This window comes from Candoia aspera, chromosome 3, assembly GCF_035149785.1.
Source record: "Candoia aspera isolate rCanAsp1 chromosome 3, rCanAsp1.hap2, whole genome shotgun sequence".
In the NCBI taxonomy this organism is placed as follows: Eukaryota; Metazoa; Chordata; class Lepidosauria; order Squamata; family Boidae; genus Candoia; species Candoia aspera.
Genome location: NC_086155.1, coordinates 48424083 through 48447616, shown reverse-complemented (window position 1 = coordinate 48447616; position 23534 = coordinate 48424083). Strand labels below are relative to the sequence as shown.

At 37.7% G+C, this 23534-nt stretch overlaps 1 protein-coding gene across 4 annotated transcripts in view; it reads left to right on the top strand.

The window, feature by feature from the left end:
• Positions 1-23302, top strand: part of FOXP4 (forkhead box P4) — a 175465-nt gene extending 152163 nt beyond the window's left edge. For all 4 annotated transcript variants that reach the window (XM_063297593.1, XM_063297594.1, XM_063297592.1 and 1 more), the window contains 4 exons: positions 7636-7757; positions 11546-11612; positions 12653-12819; positions 13803-23302. In XM_063297593.1, coding sequence (XP_063153663.1) covers positions 7636-7757; positions 11546-11612; positions 12653-12819; positions 13803-13947 — 501 coding nt within the window. In that variant the 3' untranslated portion in view covers positions 13948-23302. The remainder of the gene's footprint in view (positions 1-7635; positions 7758-11545; positions 11613-12652; positions 12820-13802) is intronic.
• Positions 23303-23534: the final 232 nt, after the last annotated feature.

Genomic DNA, 23534 nt, shown 5'->3' with positions numbered 1-23534 from the left:
CCTAGTCAATTCACCTGCCAAAGGAGGAATTTTTCCTACTATGTAATTATTTACAATACAACAAATTTCAGCTGTAATAGCTTATGTTATGCTATAATCGTGTTCTGAAAACAGCAGATATGAAAGTGCTTCAGGGAATACAACTGCTGTGAAATTCACAAGCAGCATGTGATGTCTTTAGCAATGATATCAACTGTGTAGCCTTGTGCTTTTATGTTTTGCCTACAGTTTCTGATAACAGGAATAAGAGCATGCTTGCTGGCAGCCATACTCTACGGTATATACAGTAGGCAGATGCAATAGTGTAGTGCTATTTCTGATACTATTGCCATTTTTTAAATGCTATATGTATGTAAGGTATTAAAAAAAACCTTAAAAATCATTCCGTAGAATGAAATAGTTGCAAATTATTTTAGGAATTAAAGAACAATTGTTGGTGCAAGTGATGTTGATTTAAAAAATGGGAGCTTAAGTCTTCTGTTTCACAGATATGCAATATTATTTAAATAACTATCTGGGAAACTTTGTTTACTATACCTACAGTTTATCTAAACTTCAAACTAGCTTTTCAGGTGAATCAGCCAAAAGTAGAAAGCCAAAAATAAACAAGCTGCCCTGGGAACTCTGGGTTTTTTCCCCCCCTATATAGGTCTGTAAGAAGTCCCCAGTCTTATGTGCAATATAGCCCCCTTTATGAATGAATTGCATGAAAAGGATTATATTTGATCACACCATTCACTTTAGTACCACCCAGGTTTCTTTGTCATCCCATCCAAATATCCATACAGGAGATGTATACATTTATTGCAGGGCAGCCTATGAACTACACACTGTAATATTTTATGGAAGCCTCAATGTATAGAAGCCTAACTACATAGGCCTTTTCATTACTGAAATCACTGAATTACAGATTGCAGTAACAGAATTCTTGACAGGTGAATTCAAATGACAACCTTGTTGCATGCTGAATCTGTTCGAATTATTTATTAATATATGAAAAAGGCTTATCCAGGGGCAGGGAACTTGTGGAACTCAAGATAATGCTTAACAACAGTTCCCAGTAGCTCAGCCAGGTTTGAGCAATGTTGGGAATTGTACTTCAGAACATCTGAGGATCGCACGTTGTCCATTCCTATATTAGACAAATATAGAAGTTCCAGTAGAAGAGAATGTATGTAGCTCAGGGTTGAACTCTGGAGTACTTGGTGCTCTCTGAACTTGGTTGTTTGCTTGCAGATGTTTCATTACCCAAGTATGTAACATCTTCAGTGCACAATATAGAATATAGAAATGTTTGAAATATAGTACTGTTCTCCAAACATATTTATCTCTTAGATCCTCTCTACCCTTTAATGAATAAATCAACCTTTCTTCTCTTATCCATGGCCCAGAAAAGAAGATGCTGGTACTTCATTTGTAAGTCAAACTCTCAAGATTGAAAGGAAGGCATGGAGTTACTGTGCCATTGTTACTGACCTACCTGGAATTTATTTGCATCCAGAACTAGATAGGCCTTCTTTGCCCATTTTCTGAGGATGGAGATTTTGGTGGGTTCTTAAGGGTCGCTGCAATTACAGCATCTACTTTCATCTTCATTTTAATCACAAAAGTACTAAAGTTCATGCCACTGAAAATTAACTGTTTTATTGTGAAATTTTGCAATGCAACATGATTATGAGGTCCCAAAATGAAGGCTGGGGACCATATGTAGTCTATGAGTGAACCACCCCTATTGTAGAGAGGACTATCAGATGCAGAAAGAAAAAGGTAAGGTCACAGATATGAGAATTCAGAGCAAGGCTGATGATAGAGATGTGGGCTTTAGAAAGACCTGCTGGGTGGGGTGATAAAAGAGATGCTTAGAGCGGGGGGCAGGGAGAGAGAGTCATGAATTCGAATGATGTCGAGTAAGGAGACAAGTGGAGTGCTGTTGGATAGTGGGAGGAAATATGCAGCTAGCTGACAGTTTGCTCAGAAATAAATACTGGATATCAAAACTGATGAAAAAACAGTTGTCTGTGGATAATATGGTGAAGCAGTCCTCTGAGTTAATAAAAATAAGAAATTTCCTTCTCTTCATTTCTACAGTTACCTTTCCTTTCCTTAGTGAAAGGAAAGAGAAGCTCCAAAGTGACTTCTCATTCTCCTTGCTTCATTTAAGGTTCTGTGTGCCCCAATCTTGTACAATTTGCCTCATTGTGTCTCTATCACTCAGAAGATATGCAGCACAATATGAGGCATTTTCTGGGTTGCCACTAAAAAAGGCTCATGAACATTAGGTAGAAAAAGGAAATGGGTACTCTATATTGCTCTCCTGTTGCTTGACTTTGAGTGGGTCATATCTTTGACCTGTTTCGAGTGGGTGGGTATTGGTGCACATTGCAGGAATAAAACTGAATGTTTGAAGAGGAAAGCTATAGCTTGTTAATTTTAGCATAAACAACTTCATGTATTTTTTATGTTTTGGTATCTCTGACTCACAGGGGACTATTAACTATTTCTGATGAAATGCTTAGTCTTTTTGTCTGGGGTGTTTTCCATTGTTCTTACTTTTCATTTCTTCTGTAAATCTATCTTTGTTGCATGAGTGGCTACTAACTATTCTTAATTAGCTTTATGTGTTCTTACTGCTAACCATTCATAGATGTTTAAAATGCAGATAGACCCCTGAGCTTGCCACCAAGGTTACAAATCATTTTGTTATTAATGGGAAAATAACTGATTCTATATTAATTAATTTGAATCCCACCTGAAAATGAGGTGGGCTGCATTTTATGAGGAAAGCTTGGTACAGCTTTGCATCTTCCTCCCAAGTTAGTTGATTTGATGGTAAACAGAGAATTCCTCTGTTTGGAAGACTGGTCATGAATAATGATGTCAAGGAAAGGGAATTTTGCCATTAAGATTTTGCCTTATCTTCTGTCTTCTAAACTTTCTTTAACTATTTTTTCTTAAGCAAGCTGTCTTCTCCCCAGCAAAGGGACATAAATACTGTAATACATTCATGTCATTCCCTGTCTAGAATTTTTTCCTCATATTACATCTCCTCTTCTTTTATTCCACCATTTTGTACTGATGAATGTTCATCTTTATTACTTACATCTGATCTAAATAATTTCAAAGAAGTGGGTGCCTGTCCGTAGGGTTTTTTTTTCCTGTCTGTCTGTCTATCTATATCAATAACAAAATTACCCTTAAGCTAATCTGGGTATATTTTGAGTTTCACCCATGTTCTGACAAGGAAATTATGTTCTGTAACTTTTGAAGTCCATAGAAAAAAAAATATCTAAAGAATAATACATACTAATATGATGAATGCTATTCCTGCTGTTCTTTGGACATGGACTTATAAAATCCAGATGATAATTACTTTTGTGTTTAGATTGTTGTACTTAGGTCAGGTGCATTACCAAGTGCTATTGGAATATTTGTGTTTATGATAGGGACAGATCTTAGTCAAGATGTGGTTAGATGACACTTTTATTTTCATTCCTTACCATGAAGCAAAAGCCACATTGTTAACCAGAATGGGTGTCTGTGAATTGAAAGTTGAAACAAACTGGTCTGATCATTGACCAATCATTGACTCCCTCTAATGGTTTGCTTCAAAAACTACAAGTATATACACTTTGACTGCACCTACTGAACAAATCACATAGTGTGCATGCTGCAAGTGGAGCTCCATCATAGAAAATGGGGTGAGGAGGGGAGTGCTGGAAAAATGTCAGACAGACTCCCATTTAGAACTAGTGAGGTAAGGATAGAATCTGGACATCCAAATGTTTGGGCTTATTCCTCTGCAGGAAGCCATGAGGAGTAAAAGTCCATTTTTGTGTTCTTTACTGATGCACACATATAACCCATCCTGTCTATATTAGAATAAATGTGATTGCAAATTGAAGAATGATGCTTTAAAGCCTCTGCCTAGGAAAAATGTCTTTTCAATTATTTTTGTGAATTTTCTTCCAACATGGCTATTTAATCATCTCAGGAAGTTCCAGATATGCTTTCCTTTTTCATTCTGGAAGAATTAAAGCAAAATGTTTTGTTTTCCCCTTTCAAAAAGGGTTATGGGTAAAACAGAGATTTTAATACCAGGACTTGTTTCTCTGAAAGTGTATATTTTGTGTGTCACACAAAGAATGTTTCAATGTTTTAATGATATTAACATTTAGATGTCCTTCTAGAGCACTTTGAGATATTCTTTTAGTAGAAGCTGGGCAAGTGCAAAGTAAACAAGTGCAAAGAGGGAAAGTGGCCAGTGCCCACAAGGAGACAGGTGTGAGGAGGCTTTCAGTGGTGTGACAACAGCAGCAGCGCACATGGTAGGTTGCTGAGGGAGATACTAAATGGCTGGGATTTGAGCTGGAGAGACCGGCTGGGCCAGAGGCATAAAGCAAACATCATTAGAAAAGGCAAAGATAAGAAACAAACAGAGCAGCCAAGGCTGATATTAGACAAATACTCTGTAAAAATACAAAAGCTGCATAAAATCATGCAAGAAAGCTTCCCTAGAGCAGGGAGTCGCAGAACTGAGGCAAAAAAACAAGATGTGCTTGACAGAACCCTGCTACCACCAACTGGTGGGAAGATAAAGAATAAAAGGTGGGAAGTTCCAAAATGCTAAAAAGTTGAGGTTCCTTCAGAACTCCCAAGTGGTGCCAGAATCAGCCCTTAGACTAAAATTATTATATGAAATTATTCTTATAAATTTGAACTGAAAGTTCTTGTAAAAATTTCCAGAAATATCTGAGAATGGTATGGAACACAAAGGGACCAATAATAAATCTTAGTCATTTGGTCTCTATTACATTTCTTACTTTGTACCTAAAATAAGACAGTGTCACACTTCTAGTTACTGGAGATGGGCAAGAGTAGTTAAAGGACACACCTTTGCTAATCAAACCTAGGTTTGGATCTGGACTTGGACCTCTGACTATCAGAAGAGTGAGACTCACTTTTAAATGATAGCATCTGGATAGTAGTCTAGTTAGGAAACAAATGCGCACAGGGAACCCTCCCAACAAGAAAATCACAACCTTACTTTGGGACAAGATACATGGATGGTAGATTTCCAAATGCATTATGGCTCTTGTGAGCAAAGGAAGAAATACATAGCTTGTTTTCCAACAAGAAATCAAATAATGCAACAGCGTTTTTACAAAGAGATCCTAACAAATATTTGATTTCATGTTGGGATTGTGTAGAGACATAGATTCATTTCTTATCTGAAGTTGAATTCCAAAGTTTTTAAATTTTCCATTCCTCTTTTCCTGCCTCATTCAACTCACTTCTTGCATTTTTTTTTCACACACGTGCACACTGTCCTACTATTTGTGAGATATCTATTACAGGTAATCCTCAGTGAGGCTATTCTACTTACAGATAATCCACCAAAGGGTATCTTAGCATTTATCTGAACCTCACACTACAGCCATGCAGAATCTCTGCCACAGAAAGTGAAAACTTTAAATGTCATTGAAAAACTAGTGCAGGAGAACAAATGCCATTTGGGTTTCTATACTAACTCGAGCAAAGCAATTAGGGAAACCATTTCATTAGGTTGCAGTTTATTTTACTACTTCCAACCCTTGATACCATGTGGATTCCCTAAGCTATTGCAAAGTTCTGCACAGCTGCCCCAAGAAGAATGGCGTCCCCACAATTTGGAAGTGTTGGTGGGAGTGACTGGAGGCAATTGACAAATTCTCTAGCTGTCTGAAATGTGGGTTGCCTAGTCAGTGGCAAACCTAAGCCAAGTGCAAGCTTTCTTTCTTCCTTTTTTAAATTTGTCATAGGCATGACCAGTATGAGAATATGCTTACCCTTTCTGTCAGTCAGTGTGTTCTTTTTCAGCTCTAAGAAAGTTTTCTCAACTGCTAAATACCTTTGCTAGCCAAGTGATGTGTCAGCAATACCAAGCCTTATGTGGTTACAGACATTTATGACAAAAATAATAAAATGGCCTTTATAACAAAAATAAAAAGAAGGCCTCCCTTTCTAAATTTGGGAAATACGGGCATTGAGGAGGAACAACTGCAAAATTACAATTGGATAACTAAGTGGAGAGAGAGGGCCTTGAAAAATAAACAGTATCCAAAATTGGAGGAAAAAGTCTAATTCATTGAGTTTACAAGAAGTGTAACACTTTCTAAGGTGGGGGGTTTGTTTCCCATCTCTCTCTTTTGCCTTGTTGTCTTGGCCAGCTCTTTTGTTTATACGGCCCCCATTCGACCTTTTAAATTGCTGTTAATGTTTTAGCGTAACGAATTAGTCTCTCATCACGAATCAGGGCTCGAAATAAAAAAAAAAATCCTCTGAGGCCAACATCCTGAAATTGGGGTCATTCTCATTTGCAAGGCAGAGAATCTGAGAACCTTAATGCAAGGAAATTTATTCAAAGGCAGAGCCCCAACACGATTAGGCCCTTTGTAATTATAGCTCGGAGAGATTCCACTCCAGCCTCCTGCCTCCCTCATGGATTAGCAAGTGAGTTGGAAAAATACACAGGATTTAATTAGAGGCAAATTAAAATTGGTAATGAAATAGGGGCAGTAGCAAATGGCAGGGAGCGGTGGGGGGGTGGAGAAGGAGCTAGTAGCTCTCAGGGCGACACTGCCTGTGTACGTGCATTTTCTTTATTTTTACATTTAGAAATGTAAAGATGGGCAACAGAGAATAAAGAGGAGGGATGGGCTGTGAAAAAGGAGGGAGAACTCAGGCCTTCAGGAAGAAGATGGCAGTAGAAATTCATAGCCCCTTGCAATATCTGAGCTTGCTTTTCCTTTCCCTCCCTTATCTCTAAATTTAGCCAATAGTAAGCAATTATGTAGGGTGGTTTGTGGAAACCCAGCAAATATTCTTAATTGATAAGAAAATAACAAGAAAAACAACAATAGTAATAATAATCCCATAAGAAATTAGATTGCAACACATGGTTGTTGTATGGAAGTTTTATTAGTGGATGTTTTAGAGTTTAAAAGAGAATAGTTGCCCATTTGATGGAGTCCCCTGACTTTCAGGAAAACTGGATTGAAATTTATAGAATGTCATGCAATAATCTCTTTCTTCTGTATCTCTAAGCAATAGCCTTTTTCAAGTGGCTGTGGGCACTTGATGATATCATTGCAGTGGTCTCTCTTATAACCCTCCTTGTAATGTGTTCATATTTTTTCCTGTTGCCGACATTCCATTTCATGCAGGTCATACCTCATAACTGTTGGATTTCTTTAGGATAGTCCATGAGTTTGTCTCTGCTTACCTGGTGTTATGAGGAGATATGTTAACTGGGACTGATAATGTTTAGGAGCAAAGATTTCACATAGATCAAGAGGTATAAATGAGCAATATTATTGGACAATTGAATTGAAAGAATTCAACAAAAACCTATCTGCTACAATAATTACTATATATTGATTTCATCATATGATAAACTGAAACCAGTCCTTCCTTAGAACATGTTACATAGAGATATTAAGAATATAGATATCATCTTGCTGATGACAGCTCTGTAGGAGGCTATATTTGGTTAACAGAAAAATTGATTGGAAAAGTTTTAGCGTGGAGGAACTGTTAAATGGAAGATCTTCATCCCCTTTGATTATATTATGTTTTTTTTCTCTACCCTGCTTGTAGAATGCTGTACGCCACAACCTGAGCCTGCATAAGTGCTTTGTGCGAGTGGAAAATGTCAAGGGAGCAGTGTGGACAGTAGATGAACACGAGTACCAAAAGAGAAGGCCACCAAAGATGACTGGGTATGTGTGATAGCTTGTCAGGTAGCTTCCTTGGGAAGAGGAGTGCTGTGGTTCAATCTGAGAATAGTTTTGAAAAAGTAAAGGTGGCCTTGAGCACATCACCTGGTGACTGAATAGATACAATACACAAAACAGAAGTGGTTTGCTATTGTCTTCTGGGATTTTTTTTAGCCCTGAGACTAGCCTATATCCATGTTATTTCCTGGTGATCTCTGCTCTATATTTTACCCTGCTTAGCTTCTGAACCCAGACAAGATAAGCCAATGATGCCATCTGCGGAGCTATGAGAATAGTTGAGAGTATGCAAAGTCCAGACTACAGTACATGGAAATGGAGAGTGCATGGGAATTCTGGAGTAGGAGCGTCGGATCTCACACCAATATATAACTGTCATAACTACTAGCCATTCATAGCGTCTATGAATGCTTCTACAGAATGTCTAAGCTCATGGCCACCACTGGCATATTATAGACTGTGCATTCATACGCTAGTAACATATTTTGTGAAATGAGTGTTTAACCACAATTCCCACCAAATATCCCTGGGAAAAGAGATGGCTGAGAGGCTTGTGTGATTATTGCATTCTTGAGGGACTTCATTATGCATTTAGGCTTTTTTTTTTAGCTATTTTATCCTGCCTTTATTATTTTTCTAAATAACTCAAGGCAGGGAACATACCTCATACTCCTTCCTCCTCCTCCTCCTCCTATTTTCCCCACAACAACAACCCTGTGAGGTGAGTTGGGCTGAGAGAGAGTGACTGGCCCAAAGTCACCCAGCTGGCTTTCATGCCTAAGGCAGGACTAGAACGCTCAGTCTCCTGGTTTCTAGCCTGGTGCCTTAACCACCAGACCAAACTGGCTCCCTTTTAACTTTTGCTTTAATAGCTAATGCTTCTGTTGGCATGCCAGCTTCCTTGAGCGAACTGAACCACTGCATACCACTCAGTGATTTTATAACCATTTGGCTGTGTGTTCACTGTCCCAATCCACATGTATATAGGAGTATGCAACATAAACATCCTCTACCTATATCAGACCTCTTGTCAGGAAAGGTTTCATAGATCCCCTTGCCTTAGCTTATGACAATTCTCTTGGGACTGTCATAAAAGTAGATTATACAGCTATCGAAGAAGTGCTTGAGCAAATAAAAAACAGTCAAAAGACAACAGGGTAGAAATGAGAAAAGAGAATGTCTCCTGTACATGCAATATACATTGATACCAATGTAGCTGCTGTAGCCATAAGATTAATCTCCGTAAGTTTACAGGATCAATAGTAGCACACTTACCTTCAAGTATTATTGAATGCATAGAATTGTGCTGCAAACATCTCCTCAGCATGTAATAGCAATAGTAAAAATACAAAGAAGTGTTTTGGCAGAGCCAACAGATATAAAGTGCCACTTATAATAATTGAAAGGTGCTAGTGGTATTGCACAAATAAAAAGGAACCACTGGTGGTATTCCAGTAGTGCTATACCTTCCCATAGTTGTGGACAAATTGCTGTTAAATAGTGGTAAACCAATAGTGATAAACCATTTTTTGTTTTGCCACTAATTGTGTTTAGATGTATCTTTATATATAAAAACTGAGCTAATGTAAATAATGTAGATAAAAGAGAAATATTTTAATTTTATAGTTAATCACTTTGAAAATTTCTAATAAAATATTTAAGTCAAATATCTAAGACAAAGTAACACCTGTTTTCCAATGGTAGCTTTCTGCTTAGTTAATTATTTTATGATTACTGTTTTTTATATCACAACTAACAGCTAAATCTAGTTTACACCAATACCATATATAACATTTTATTAGAGACTTTTACATTAGTAAAAGATAAACATGAAAATATAGAGAGAAAAAAGAAGAAAAAGAAAAAAGAAGTGCAGGAAACAGTACAGATAGAAAAAGAAAAAAGATATATAAAGAAGCGACTTCCAATTTTCTTTACAGCAGTTACAAACAAACCTCCTTAAGATTACATTACATGGTTCCCTTCTTCCCTTTAATCAGCAAATCCATAAATCATCAATTCATTTTTTTCCATTTTCAGCAAAAATTCCATAAGAGCATTCCAGTCTTTTATAAAAGTACTTGTTGATTTATCCTGGATCAAACAGGTCAATTTTGCCATTTCTGCGAATTCTGCCATCTTCACAATCCACTCTTCCATTGTGGGTATTTCAGTATTTTTCCATCTTTGTGCATATAGTAGTCTCGCTGCAGTTACCATATACAAAACCAATCTTCCATAAGTTTTTTCTAATTGGCTATCCACATTCACTATATTTCTCCATACCCTTCTATCTTTGCAAACTGTCCTTTCCACTATGTTGGTACATGGCTTCAAATGTGGCATTTTATTCTTTAAACTTCTCACCACTCTCTCTTTGAGAAACTCATCAACTCTATCCAACCACAGTTTTCTCTATCTTCCCTTTCCACTTGACCCATTCACTCTTCCTTCATCTATTTGTTTTGTAATTCAGCCTTCTTTCATTCTCTCTGTATGACTAAACCACCACTAAAGACCCTGTCTTTTTTGTTTTACCACCCATATATCTTTAAGTACCCTATTTCCACTGCATTCAACTTTTATATTTATCCTAAGATAACCAACTCTCACTTCTATGTGACAAAGTGAAAAGAAGCATACTCCTATACAATATAAATAAATATTGATTCCTCAGAACAGGAGAAATACTATCCATCATCTTCATGTCTTAAAATTTCCAATCTTTAATAAATATCATACCAAGGTATACAAATTAATCTTCTTGCTCAAAATTTTCATCTATGCATAATTTGCAATTATCTGTTCCATTTTCCCTGCATTTCTTAATTCGTGCTCTTTTCTTCTTCACTCTTTGTACATTCTGAGTTTCAATCTCCCATATGTCATGGTCATCACCAGATGGGCCCACAGATACTGATCTCCAGTGCCCATCATGGCTTTGATCAACCAAGAGTCAATATTTTTTTTTAGTAAAATGGAGAAGGTTATCAGCCTTAGTCACAGTTTTACCACATACAAAACTCTCTGCTAATGGTAAGTCAATGTCAATCAGGTTTGGCATTTTGGCCAGTATACCATAATCTCAGTCAGAGCCCAATTGTACCCCAAGCATGCTAACATTATTCTGTGCAAGACTGCTTTGCAAGCCAACATAACTGTTACTTGCCTTCCATCATCAAGGATGTATATCCAGTGGTATGAGACACACTTAGGATGTTACAAATAGCTGACAAACAATATCAACCATAAAAACAGAATAAACAGTATTTTGTAAAAGTAATGAAAATGTCCAGAGTCATTCCCATAATGCAGTTAATGATAATGGCTATGTTGCAAGGAATAGGGAGGAAGAGTTCGGCTTTTGAAATTTCCTACACCTATTTTTCCCCCTCTCTTTCCAGGAATCCTTCCTGATGAATAGTCTGGTGGCATGTTTAAAATGAAGCAAGACATGTTATAGCAAGGCTTGGTATATATTGAGACCACCAAAAATAGCTGCCTTAATAAGGCTCTCTAGATATGTTGGGGAGTATCCCAGTATTCCTAAACATGCTGGTCCTGTATTATGGAAGTTGTAGATTAACACATCTGAAGGGTATAAGTTGGGAAGGGACTAAACAATGGGGGAGATGCCATCTCCACCAGCAATAAGACATGTTATCACCCTGTGGTAATGGAACACATAAACAATGTGTTCTTTCCATGATATCTCTGTTATCCTACTCTTATCTTTGAATAGGAATGTTAAAAGCTGCATCTTTTGTTTGCAGGAGTCCAACTTTAGTGAAAAACATGATTTCTGGCCTTAGTTATGGAGCACTTAATGCCAGCTACCAGGTAAGTCTTTGTAGGTGGAAAAGTTTATATGCACAATTGTTTCCATTACAGCAAGCCATCCTTGTTAGGGGAATGTTGGGTTGATTGTTCCAACCCATCAAAGTAAACTCCTGCTCCATTGAACCTTCTATTGTATTGTAGAAAATCTTCAAAACTTTCTGTGATTGTTGAAGTCATTATTTCATTTAGTTTTATATTTCAATACAGAATATTCAATGTCATATTTTCCCTCAAGATAACAGAGGAACCAAATCACTATAATCTTCACCACTTCACCACCCCTGGGAGCAATAACTCTGGTGTCTGCTTTCTTGCTGTTTCAGTGACATTGCAGTGTTTGCATATTTCTGATGTTCTGCTTGACAATATAACTTCTAACTTTTAGCAGGGGTGAGAAGAAATCAACAACAGCAAATGGCAGAATAGATAGTCTCTCTTAGAACTGAATGCTTGAGGTTTAGTTAATGGAAAGCTCCATCAGCTACCCTTCTCTTCTGATGGGGAATAACAGACTGATAGAAAAGTTTGTGTACGGTCCCAACATGGACTACTTGTGTAGATGTTTTGGACATATTTCCTGTTAGGGAGCTAGTGACGTATAACTATTTAATGAATCTCATTAAATTAAGCTTCAGGTCACCTTAGCCAATGACCAAAAGCTTCATCAGCACACATAGAAAGCTTACATTTCTGACATCTGCTTGAAATAGGGCAAGGTTTTTGTCTCAATATTTTTAAAGGAATAAGATTATAGTAGTTTACGATGGAGTTTTCAAAGATATTTTATTTGTGTGTGTTGAACTATTTTCTTTTTTTGTAAGCCATAATAATTGATATTATTGAATGGGAAGGTGGAACATAAATTTTCTTAATAAAGTAATAAATTTTCATTTGTCTAAATCATTGAATTCTTCTGGAAGATAGGGGTGCTGATAATATAAGGCAAAAAAACGTATATTTCTCAATATCTAAATATCTGGGGTTGTCATATCTGACTTCTTTAAGAATTTGTAAACTGTATCACTTGCTCTTGTGTTTAGGCAGCTCTGGCTGAGAGCAACTTTCCTCTTCTGAATAGTCCCACCATGATCAACACAAGTTCCACTAGTGGCATGCTACACATAGGCCATGATGATGTGAGCAGCACTGTAGAACAAGTCAACAGCAATGGCAGCAATAGCCCCCGGCTTTCACCACAGCAGTACAAGTAAGCCCAGAAACAAAGTTTTTGGTGGGTTTTTTTAATCATAAAGGCTTCATACTGATGAAAATAAATGAAGTTTCTTGGAAGTTTTAATACAGTGCTATATCTAGAAGCAGGATCACTAGATCTAGAAGTCTTTAAATGTCTTTTAGGGGCTTCTCATGAGTTTATTCAAAATGGAAATAGATTGAGAACTTCTACGTTAATGATTTCCAGAGATAGCCATATTAGACTTTTACAACAAAAAGTATTGAGATAGTGTAAAGACTAACACATTCATTATCATGTGAATTTTCATAGATCACAGTCCACTTCATCAGAGGCTTATTTTTGTCAATAAGTAAACATGACCCTGGTCTTTCATACAAGGTTCTTTGTAATGCTGACACAAGATTTACTATTCAAAATAGTTATATTTTCTTTTCATATCAGAACTCTCCCTCAGCTCACAGTGGTAATCCATAGCTTTTTGTTATCTATCTTGTGTCAGCACGACTGTAGATTAAGAACCCAAGTGAATACTGCCCTATATATCCTTACTAATAGCTATGGTCCAGCCATCAAATGACAGCTTGGAGAATGCAATTGGATTACTTGTACTGGCAAAGGGATCTAGTTTACAGTGTTCAGAAAATATGGAGAAAAGGAATATTTTTCTTAATGTCAGAGGAATTTGACCATTGGGAAAGATTGCTAGGAGAGTATAGATTAAAATTGCAATGAAGTACTCCATAGTTCAGTTAGCTGAACTGAATGCTACAAATATTTCTATTTCATTGAAAATATATAGAGACCTGGGTATTTAGGATCTGGAGAAGAGTCAGAAGAGTATTGCTACCCAGCTGAGCAAATATTCAGTTTTAGCCTCTGATCCTCTGTTAGATAGTTCCATCTGAAAACCTGTTACCAATCTCTTGTGCACTTTTACTTCCCTTAGTATTGTGTTGTTCTAATTCTACCTGGTTCTTCAAAACTTTATTCTTCAGCCATCAAGTGCATGTGAAGGAAGAACCAGCTGAGACAGAAGATGACAGCAGACCTGTTTCTCTCATGGCAACTACCAATCAGAATGTGACAATTCCTGATGACAGAGACCTGGAGGAGGAACTGCCAGTGGAAGACTTGTCTTAAGGGTCCTTCACCTTCATGTAGGGCCCATCATTTCCCAGAGACAAAGCAATGGCTCCTGCCTCCTCAAGGTGACCTTCAGCATTACTTGGTTAAGGCACTTCTGCAAAGCAAAAGGGTTTCCATGAGTCTACCCATTGCTGAAGGCACACCCTTTTCTCCCCTTTTTACATCCCAGTGACTCTTAAAAGACATTCACAGAGGGGGATGTGCAAAAAACAAAACAAAAAACAGAGTTGAGCTTTTTCCTTTTCTTATTTTTTTTTAAATTTTGTAATTGGTAAACGAGGATGGTAGGTTGTTTCTGTCCGAAGACTTCTTTGCTGCCTTCCCTCTCCATACCCCCACCCTCATGGGGATAAAAAAGAAGCTGTCTTGTATTGTCTGCTCTGTGTTTTGTCATTTTCAACTCATATACCTGGTTTCCACAAATCAAGATTTTGGAAGCATCCAGTTCATTAAGGGACAATATGAAAGCCAAAGGCTTCAGTAAATGTCCCCTATTTTCCCATGGAAAGCATTTTCAATAGTTTGCCGGTAATCCCACTGAGAACTTTGCACTAGGAGGAATCTATTCTCACTCTTTCTTACTTTCACACATGCACTGTCTCCATCTCTCACACACATACATCCTTGCCACTCTAACACCACTTCTGAATACTGGAAGAGCGATGGAAACAAGACCTCTGCCATGGTCCTAATGTTCCAACTTCTGTTCATTTTCTGACTGGGCAAAAAATGAAAAACTGGCCTTACTTTATTAAATACATTATAGGATAGCAAGGGGTCAGTCACTGCTACACATAAAACCACTTGGTTATTCTTTTTTCAACCTGTGTTTGTTTTGTTCCAAAATCAAGAAGCAATCTTCTACCAGCAGTCATGGTTGACAGCCAATCTTCAACTCACAAAGCTTTATTCACCATAAAATCCAGGGATGAATGTCCATTCCCTGCCATCACATATTTTTAAATATTTCCAGAAGCCAACATATGGGCAGTCGGCAAGCAAGCTAATGGGGCCCAGCTTGAGACTGAATCAGGGAGAGACTTCTGCAAGATGAATCTTTTGCTTGCTTCTATCAGCTTCCATTCTGTTTCTTCCATTCCAGCAAATACTGAAGCCAGAAAGCATGACTCCTTGATTGTTTATGTGGGCAAATGGGAAGGTTTAGCAGATGTAAATGGATCTGATTTGGCAAAGCCACCAACATCTAAAGCACTTGGAATAGGAAAAGGGGGACAAGCTGAAATATATGGCTGCAGAGAACAGACCAAGACTGGGTTGACCACACAGAATTCAAATTCAGTTCATTTACCTGTAAATGTAAAATAAGTAATTATTTACTATTGTGATCAAACACAACAAAGCTATGAAGAAGCACTCAGTTTCCTGTAACATCCTCTAGTAAAAATATATCCTGTCCCACAACTCTTGTGCTAGTTCCTAGCTGTAAACTAATGTGGAAGGAAAAGATGCTTCCAAAGTGTGGTAACAGGAATTAAATGTGTCAGATGAATAGTATTGACCCAAACAATATACTTTGATTTTTGTCAACTCATTGTCTGCTGCCTCACATCAGAATACTTTTTTAAAAGATGTAAAGAGCGCTTCTCATGACAGAAAACAACAGGTTTCCAAAGGCTATTCTGCTGCTCCCCCCATAAAAGGACAACTCAAATGTTTCTCCTTGATTACTGAGACTCTGACAGTTGCTGATTGAGAAATTGGTTTGGTCACTGTATGACCAGGAATTCAACATCTCAAGAAAGATGAATACTAATGTTTCTAAAGGAGTCTTTCTGCAACAGACCCACACGTGCTTCCCTCTCCCATCAATAAATCTCTGAAACTTATTTTCAGACCTAATTGGGATATAGGAGTTCCTCCCATTATTTTGGAAGACAAGCTGATCCAGGCAATTTGATGTTTTCTAAAATGACAGCTGTTCCTCTTCTATATTCTGTAGCCCATGAAGAAAATAAATCACAGCTATGTATGAATAGTCAAATTCAACATTGATAATTATGCTAAATGTCCTCCCCAAACTAAGATGCTCAAGAATATTTAGTCAGCATATTTCTGATTAATCTTAGGATTCCTTTCTACTGTTCTGATTTTCATGGTTAAATAATGCTTTTCCATTGCTCCAAACACTATGCAGCTCATGGCAGTTGGTAATATGTGACATAAATCCTTTTGAATTGGGGGGGGGGGTGTCTGCATTTTCCTTATATGCAGAATTGCTCCATTTGTCTCCAATACAGTGCATTCTTAGTCCCCTTTTCAGCAGCTGGCAAACCATGATAACAGCCCATCCTTTTTTAAAAAAAATTCTACTCCTAACTCACAAGATTATAATAAATCAACTAGCACTTGAGTCTTTTTACCTAACATAGAATGGGACATTATTCCTGAACTGCCACAGATTTCTGTTTGTAGATGATAGGTATCAAATTTCTTAGCCCAAATCAAATTCTCTCTCTTTAAAAAAAAGGAGGGAGGATTATTCTCTGCAATAGCTCTAAAGCCACATGGGTAATCTCTATTTGCTCAGTTTTTCCGATCTATCTCCCGGATAGAAATGTGGCGAGTCACGCTAGCATTTAAAAAAAAAAAGGGAAAGAAAGAAATGGTAGACTGGGTAATATTGGCCAGTCTCCATCTCTCTTTGCTTTTCAGATGATTTCACTGATGGAAGAAGAGCCCTGACTTCAAATCTCAAACAGCTGCCCCATACTGGGTAAAATTTGAAAATGTTTTATCTAAGTGATGGCATTGTCCATCTAACAGTTCATACTTCCTTTTTAACGTTTCCCTTCTCCAAGATTCTCAGTTTACTAAATAATATGTGCAAATGATCCAGACTGATTTTGAATCTAGGTAAAATCAAAAGCAGCAAGAATGAAAAACATCCTCCATTTCTGAATTATGGCTGCAAGAGTAAAGAAATTCTACAACCCTTACTCAGAAAACTTGTCAGTGCTTGATTCCTGGAGCCTACAGTAGAGGGCTCTACTGAACACACATTTTCCCCTACTCTGTTTCCTAGTGTTTCTAACAGGCAGGCAAAACTGTAAAGTTTGATATTTAGATAAAATGAGCTAATTGCTCTGATTTGAAAGGGGTTGCATACTTTAGGGGACCAAGAGGAACAGTCCCTAAGCTGCAGAAAACTGGATCATGTTTATGGGGTGTGGATCAAAGTACAACTACTTTTAAGAGCCTCCTTAGAGAACCATCAAGTGGCTTGCTCTTCAAGGACCACAAAGACAGGCAATATAGGACTGCAGGCACTGAGAGTACCTCAACACTTTTTGATTATCCATCCCTCAGGTCTCAGTTTTACTCCAGAAGCAGCTCAAGAAAATGCACCTATCCTTTTAAGCAAAAACACACCACACCTCATTTTCTTCTTGGGACCATATTTAAATGTCTCCCTGGTGTCCTCTGTAGAATGCTTTGCAATTGGCTTAATCATTTACCAAAGACCTTGCTTAGACAAGAAGCATAAACCAAAACACTTAATATTTTTTGTTTGGTGCTTTTATTCTGACTTATTCTAACTTCTGGCATCAGCTGGAAAGGAAAAAAATCACAAAGATCCTGCGTCCCCTTAGCCCTTTTGTCACTTTCTTTTGATTTTAAGTTATTATTTAAATCAAAGTTTACAGGTGCTGTTTTGTACATTTCTAATGAAGTTAGACCAGGAACATGGATTGCTGCTTTGCGTTTGAAGTTTCTTGAACCAAGGGTACGCTGTGAAGCCTAGGGCGGTTTGGCATTCCGTGGGTCTCTTCTGAACCTACTTCCATCTTGCTGCCGCTGGTTTCTTTTTTTCCTTTACAGATCAGAACTGGCTTTATTCCATGTTAACTTTTCAGCTGTTCTTTGTATGCATTGGAATTTTTCTCTCTGTTTTCAGCATTTTTTTCTTTTTAATTTTCAAAGGGTTTATTGCCCTAACCCCTTCTCCTCCTCTTCCAAAACAACCGGGGAGCCTGGTCTTTTCTTTGAAGCGCTGTTGGGTAACTCATGTTTCTGAAAAAAAGCAGATTCATTGTAATGTCTCAAACTTTGGGGAGTTGATCTACATATTGCACTGTGTAAAGTAGAGAATTCTGAACGTAAGATAATGTTGCAGGTGTTGCTGAAGCTACATCTTTTAATAGTTTCCACAAACAAAACCACCTAGTTTATAGTAAAGTCATGCTTCAGAAAAACAAAGTTAAGCAAAGTTTGTTCCCAGTTGTATGCAAGTTTTCTTTTTATTGATTTTTGCATTGGGTTGCATTAAAAAAAAAATTCTTGCAGCCTAAAATGATAAATTCTGGAATCTGTAATGTGTAGACCCAACTCTCTGTGCATGCACTGAGGCGCTTTTTGGAACTTTTGTCTGATTGCATCACAATCTATGTAGTGCTCTATTGTGTCAAATTGCTTTGCAAACAATTCTAGAACTAAATGGCTATACCACAGTGCTATTGTATTTTGTCCTTGGTCCCCTTTTCTGTCAATCCCTAGTATGGCAGCTGCATTATCATCAGTCTGATCTTCTCAAAGATGCTACCATCCTGATTCACTGATCTCATTTTTTTCTCTTGCCTGGTCCTGGTACAATATCAAGTGTGTGTTGGACATCTGCAGCTGGACCTGAGATGCCCAGGATATATGTTTTTCTGCCAGTATTAAAGTGATGTTTCCTGGTACTGTACAGTCAAGAGCTGAACTGTAACCATCCTTGCGTGTGGGAAGAGATTCTCTTTAGAAATATAATTGTCTCTGTTCAAACTAAAACCTCTGCCTTGCTGTTTGGGTGTGTTCATCTTGACCCATTTAAATGGAGAGGCACAAGAAAAACAAAGCATGGTACTCCGGGGTTAATAAATGAACTACCCATTGTAAATTGAGAGTTAAGTAATGCTGAATTATAGAACTAGGGAGTGCTTCAGATTTCAAGGCAAAAAGGTGCTTTGGTGTGTGTAGGGAGCTAATGTAGCATCTTCCTAATGTAGCATCCCTAGGAAATATATTTTGAGTTTAAGGCATTCCAGACAGGCTACATCCACACCCCTGCAAGCCCCAGAACATATTTTTGCCTTCAAATCCAAAGCATTGCATAGCCTTACTTGACTATTGTTGCAATGTTGGGCAATGTGTATTTAATAGACTCCAAAGTTAAAACTTTTCCAGTACTATCTCATTTGGGGTAACAGAATGGGGAAAGGTCATCTGGGGCTACAGAACTGAAGAAAAGTTTTCATCAGATAGAAAGTTAGTCTTAAGTCTTTTCCACTGTATACTAGACAGTCATCTGACAGGGTTTTCCCCCAATGCGTAGTCAAGCAATATGCTACTACTACTGCTCTAAAGAAACAATCCAAGAAACACTTGGGACATTTTTTGGTGGATATCTAATCTAGGTTTGCATTTTGAACCTGGAGCCTGCCATAGAAGCATCCCTAACTTCTGTTGTCTTTGTACTGGTAGCCTTCCATTTTTTTTTTGAGAATCTTGACAAAATTGGGGATGTTTCCCTTTCATTCCATCTAATCCATATTTCATTAGGCATTTACTATCGCTCAGGGGAAATGATTTCAGCCCTTCACTGCTGCATAAAGGCAGAAAATGCAGCCTCTAGAATTCCGTTTTGCCCCAGAATGGAGCAGCTCCAGAATGTATTTCACAGCTAAAAAATCCTGCCAGTTACTTTCCTGCCTTCATGTGACAGTATTAATATGTGCATCCTCAGAGGATAGCTTTAAACCTAGTTCTCACAGGAGTAATCTGTGCCTAAGCTTAGATCAATTCAGCCTGCAAGGGGGAAGGAAGCCATGTGACTAAATATTCTTTCATATCACAACAACTTTCTTCCATGCAGAATTTTAAAAAATAAATGGAAAATTTAGTCACATGATCTGCTACTTGAAGCCTGAAGTGGTACAGCTCAAATACAGGTTTATTCTTTGAGAACCAAGTCATTGCATTGGTTAGTGACCATTGAAGGAAAGCGTTTCAATTCTTGGATGCTGTGACAACATTCAGTCCCTCAAACAAGTAGTCCTCTCCTTCCAAATGCCATGGGGCAATGCTTCCCCCACCTCCTTTTGTAGTGCATGAGCTTTAAAATATTGGGCGTGCTTTCTTCAAATGTCTGCCTTGTGTGCTGAAGTCAGGCTTCTGCTACCAACTTTTCAATACGAGGTATGGATAGATAACTGTCACTGTTGGGTTGGCTTAGAATCTATGCCTGGTCCTGAAGGGAACCAGCACATATCGAAGAATTAGAAAATAAGAAAGGAAGCTTTGGAATGGTGGATTTTTCTCCAGACTTGTGTCTGTGACAAAATTATTGTCTCACCACAGTTCTTGTTTGTTTTGGTGGTCCTGGCATTCCCAAAAAAGATTACTTAGAACTAAGGTCTAATTTCATTTATTCAGCTGGTGATGGTGTCACACTGTCCCAATAGGGAAAAATTCCGGGGAAAAAATTTTTTTTTTAAACAAAACTGACAATGCTGTAAATTGAGAAGCAGATCCTAAATCTATTCACTTTCAGTTAAAGGCTCTCTGCTGATTTCACTTGCAGTTAATGAGGACTTGCATTACCTTTATTTTTCTTGAGAGCTTTGAGAAGCTTACAGGTTTTTGCATAGTTTGTAGGACTTTAAATATGTTTTTCTAATCCTGATAATGTTTCTTAAAAGAACACTGAAGAAAGAATGTAATTCAGTATCACTGAATGAATATGCTGTTCTCTAAAGCTCTTTAGTTTGGGGTGATTTTGTCCCCCAACATCTTGGAAATTTGACATTTCTTTCTCCCAGATTGAACTGCTAAAGCTTTAGTTCCCAACATCTGACATAGCTGCTGCCTGTTTGTTTAAATGTAGCTTATGTGACCCCTTTTTTATGGTCATGACTTTTGGGCATTTTTTTCCCTGAATTTGATTGCATATCATCTATAAAATGGATTGACTTAAGAAGACCCTTATGTATGTGAGCGACTCGCAAGCAAATGATGACCAGTTTATTCTGCCCTGGTTCTTTGGTCAGTATTTGTTCTGTTATACTAGCATATATCCAGATAAAAATCATTAAAAAATAATAGTAAATAGCACCTAAGGAATCCAGGGCAGGGGTGGGTGGGGAAGAATATTTATTCTGCATTAAAAGCCTATTTAGAATAAATTTTAGCAATAAATACTGTTCCTCCTGGCTTCCTTCCTAGCAAAATCAAGCTGTTAAATAAGAAGGATATGCCTATTTGAGTAAGCACATCGAGCAGGTACTAAAGCCATGATTTCATCTGCAAGAGTCTCTTCTAACATTTACAAACTCACTGATCCTTTACGTAGATTACATTTGTCCTAAAATGGTTTAGTGAATTATTTCTATTTTTGTCTTGTGATCAGTAAGTTCAGTTCACTTTTTCATTTAAAAGATGACCACGTATAAACAAACATACATGGACACAGTAAGAAATGAACAATGGCATTTAGGTAACAGCTTCTGCTTTGCCAAATGTGCCCATTTATTATTGTTCTGTAGGTCCTATGGAAGAGTGGTATCTAAACATTTCGCTTTCCTGGCCTCAAGCTCTTGGGATTTCTTTTTATTTTCCTCATACCTTATTCCTGATTGCTGAAGCAACCTGCTGATGCAAGCCTTGAGGAGTCTCCTTTCTTTGGCTACTGATACCAGTGCCACCCTTCCCAGACTTTTGACTACATTAGGTACATCTATTTTTGCACATTTATGTCCACCAAATTATTTCACTCAAAATTGCATATAGTACTTACTTGGGGGATTTTTTTGTCTTTAAAAAAATATTTTATTTTTGTTGTTACCTCAAAATGGCTTTTAAAGGGGTAGTGTGGGAAAGACCAAACACAATTTGTGGCAGGATAGTATATGTATATATTGATATATATGCTGGTTGAAAACCTACTAAAATTAGATTATTGTCTGTTTAACTATCCTGTGATGAGACTAATGCAGGGAATATTTAGGAAGGGGTTTTTTTCTGTGTTCTGGAATTTAGGAAGCCATTCTTGTATTTCTCTTTGACTTGACTTGGATGCTGTTCCAATTCCTTATGTTGTTTTTGGCTTGTTTTCTCTCTTAAATTAGTCAGTAGGAATAGTGGGAGGAGATAGATGGTTGCTGAAAAGAAACTGGGACAATGATATAATTTTCTTTCCCTTCTTGGTTCCTGGAGTTAGAAAAATAGGAACAGAATCAAAAAAACATTGTATTAAACCAAAGGTGTGCGTATTTCAGTTTTGTATGTTTACATAATTTTAATATAGTTATTTTTCAGGGTCAACAACAAAAATCCCACTCTGAAATATCCCTGGGATTTTGCCCTGTATTATCCATACTCTGAATTCCTAGTGGCCCTGCTCCACGTAAATGTGGAAATGCTCCATAATTTGCAGGGCAACATGCTGTTTGTTTTTCCAGATTTAGATTTATTCCAAAGTGCTGAAGGTTTGTCAGTCTGGAGTCCTCTTGTTGTTTTTTACAATGAGATTGTTCTACTATAGAAGTAAGATTTGAAGACCCACTGCTCTGCCCTTCACTTTGACGGGATGCTCTATGGAACAACTTTTCTCTGGGCCCTCCCAAAGAGTTGAGGCTCTGCTTCACTTGGCGTTCTTGTCTTCCAAATCTCTCACTGAATCTCAGGTGGCAGGAAAACACCCAAGAACCAATGACTAGTGACTCTTGAATCATATCAGCGTAAGCAGTTCAGCATGAGCCAGCGGGTCTCTGATCTCACTGAATGAAAATGAAAATGGGAGGTTAACATGTCTCCTGCAATGATCTGATTTGCTCATTTGTAATATTTTATGTTGGCCCCAAGGGGCTTCTTCTAATTAAATCTTCTCTGTTGCAAATAGGTATCTTCTCCCTCATCCTAGTACCCAACATGTGGTGGGAGGGTGGGGAACACTGACATGTCAGCACTCTGTCTGTTGTCATTTCCTTTTCCTGGTACTCAGGAAGATATAAGGAAAGAGGCGAGACATGCAGTGACCTTTAATATTGTGGGTTTTTTCTTCCTCACATTTGTTGGTTTGATGTGATCATCCTTTTAGCAGGTGGCAAATCAGTGTGAAGTGAAAGATTACTGGGGAAGGATGTCTGTAATCCTTTGATCCATCCTTCTCTTACTGCTTCACACTGCCATATTTCCATGCTGTATAAAGGAAATAGCATTGCTGTGTATTTGTATTCTGGACTTCTGTGTGTCTGCTCTGGCAGACGGTAAACCCTTGTACAGTAGATCTAGCTGCATGTAATCTGTATGGACAATGGCATTATAAAATGCAATAAAATTAAATTACCTATGAGGTGGCTGTGACTTCTTAAGAATGTAATTCCTCCAGTTTCTCTGTACCATTGTTCCTTCTGCATACAGTTCTCATGCTTTCTTCATGTGGTCTCACACTAGTATATATACTGTAATCTCAGCTTCACTTGATACTTTAATACTCTGTATATATTAGCAGCAAAGACACACTTTTCCACATACAGCATTTTCATGTTGCTTTGTTCTATAAATTGAGTTCTTATTAACTGCTT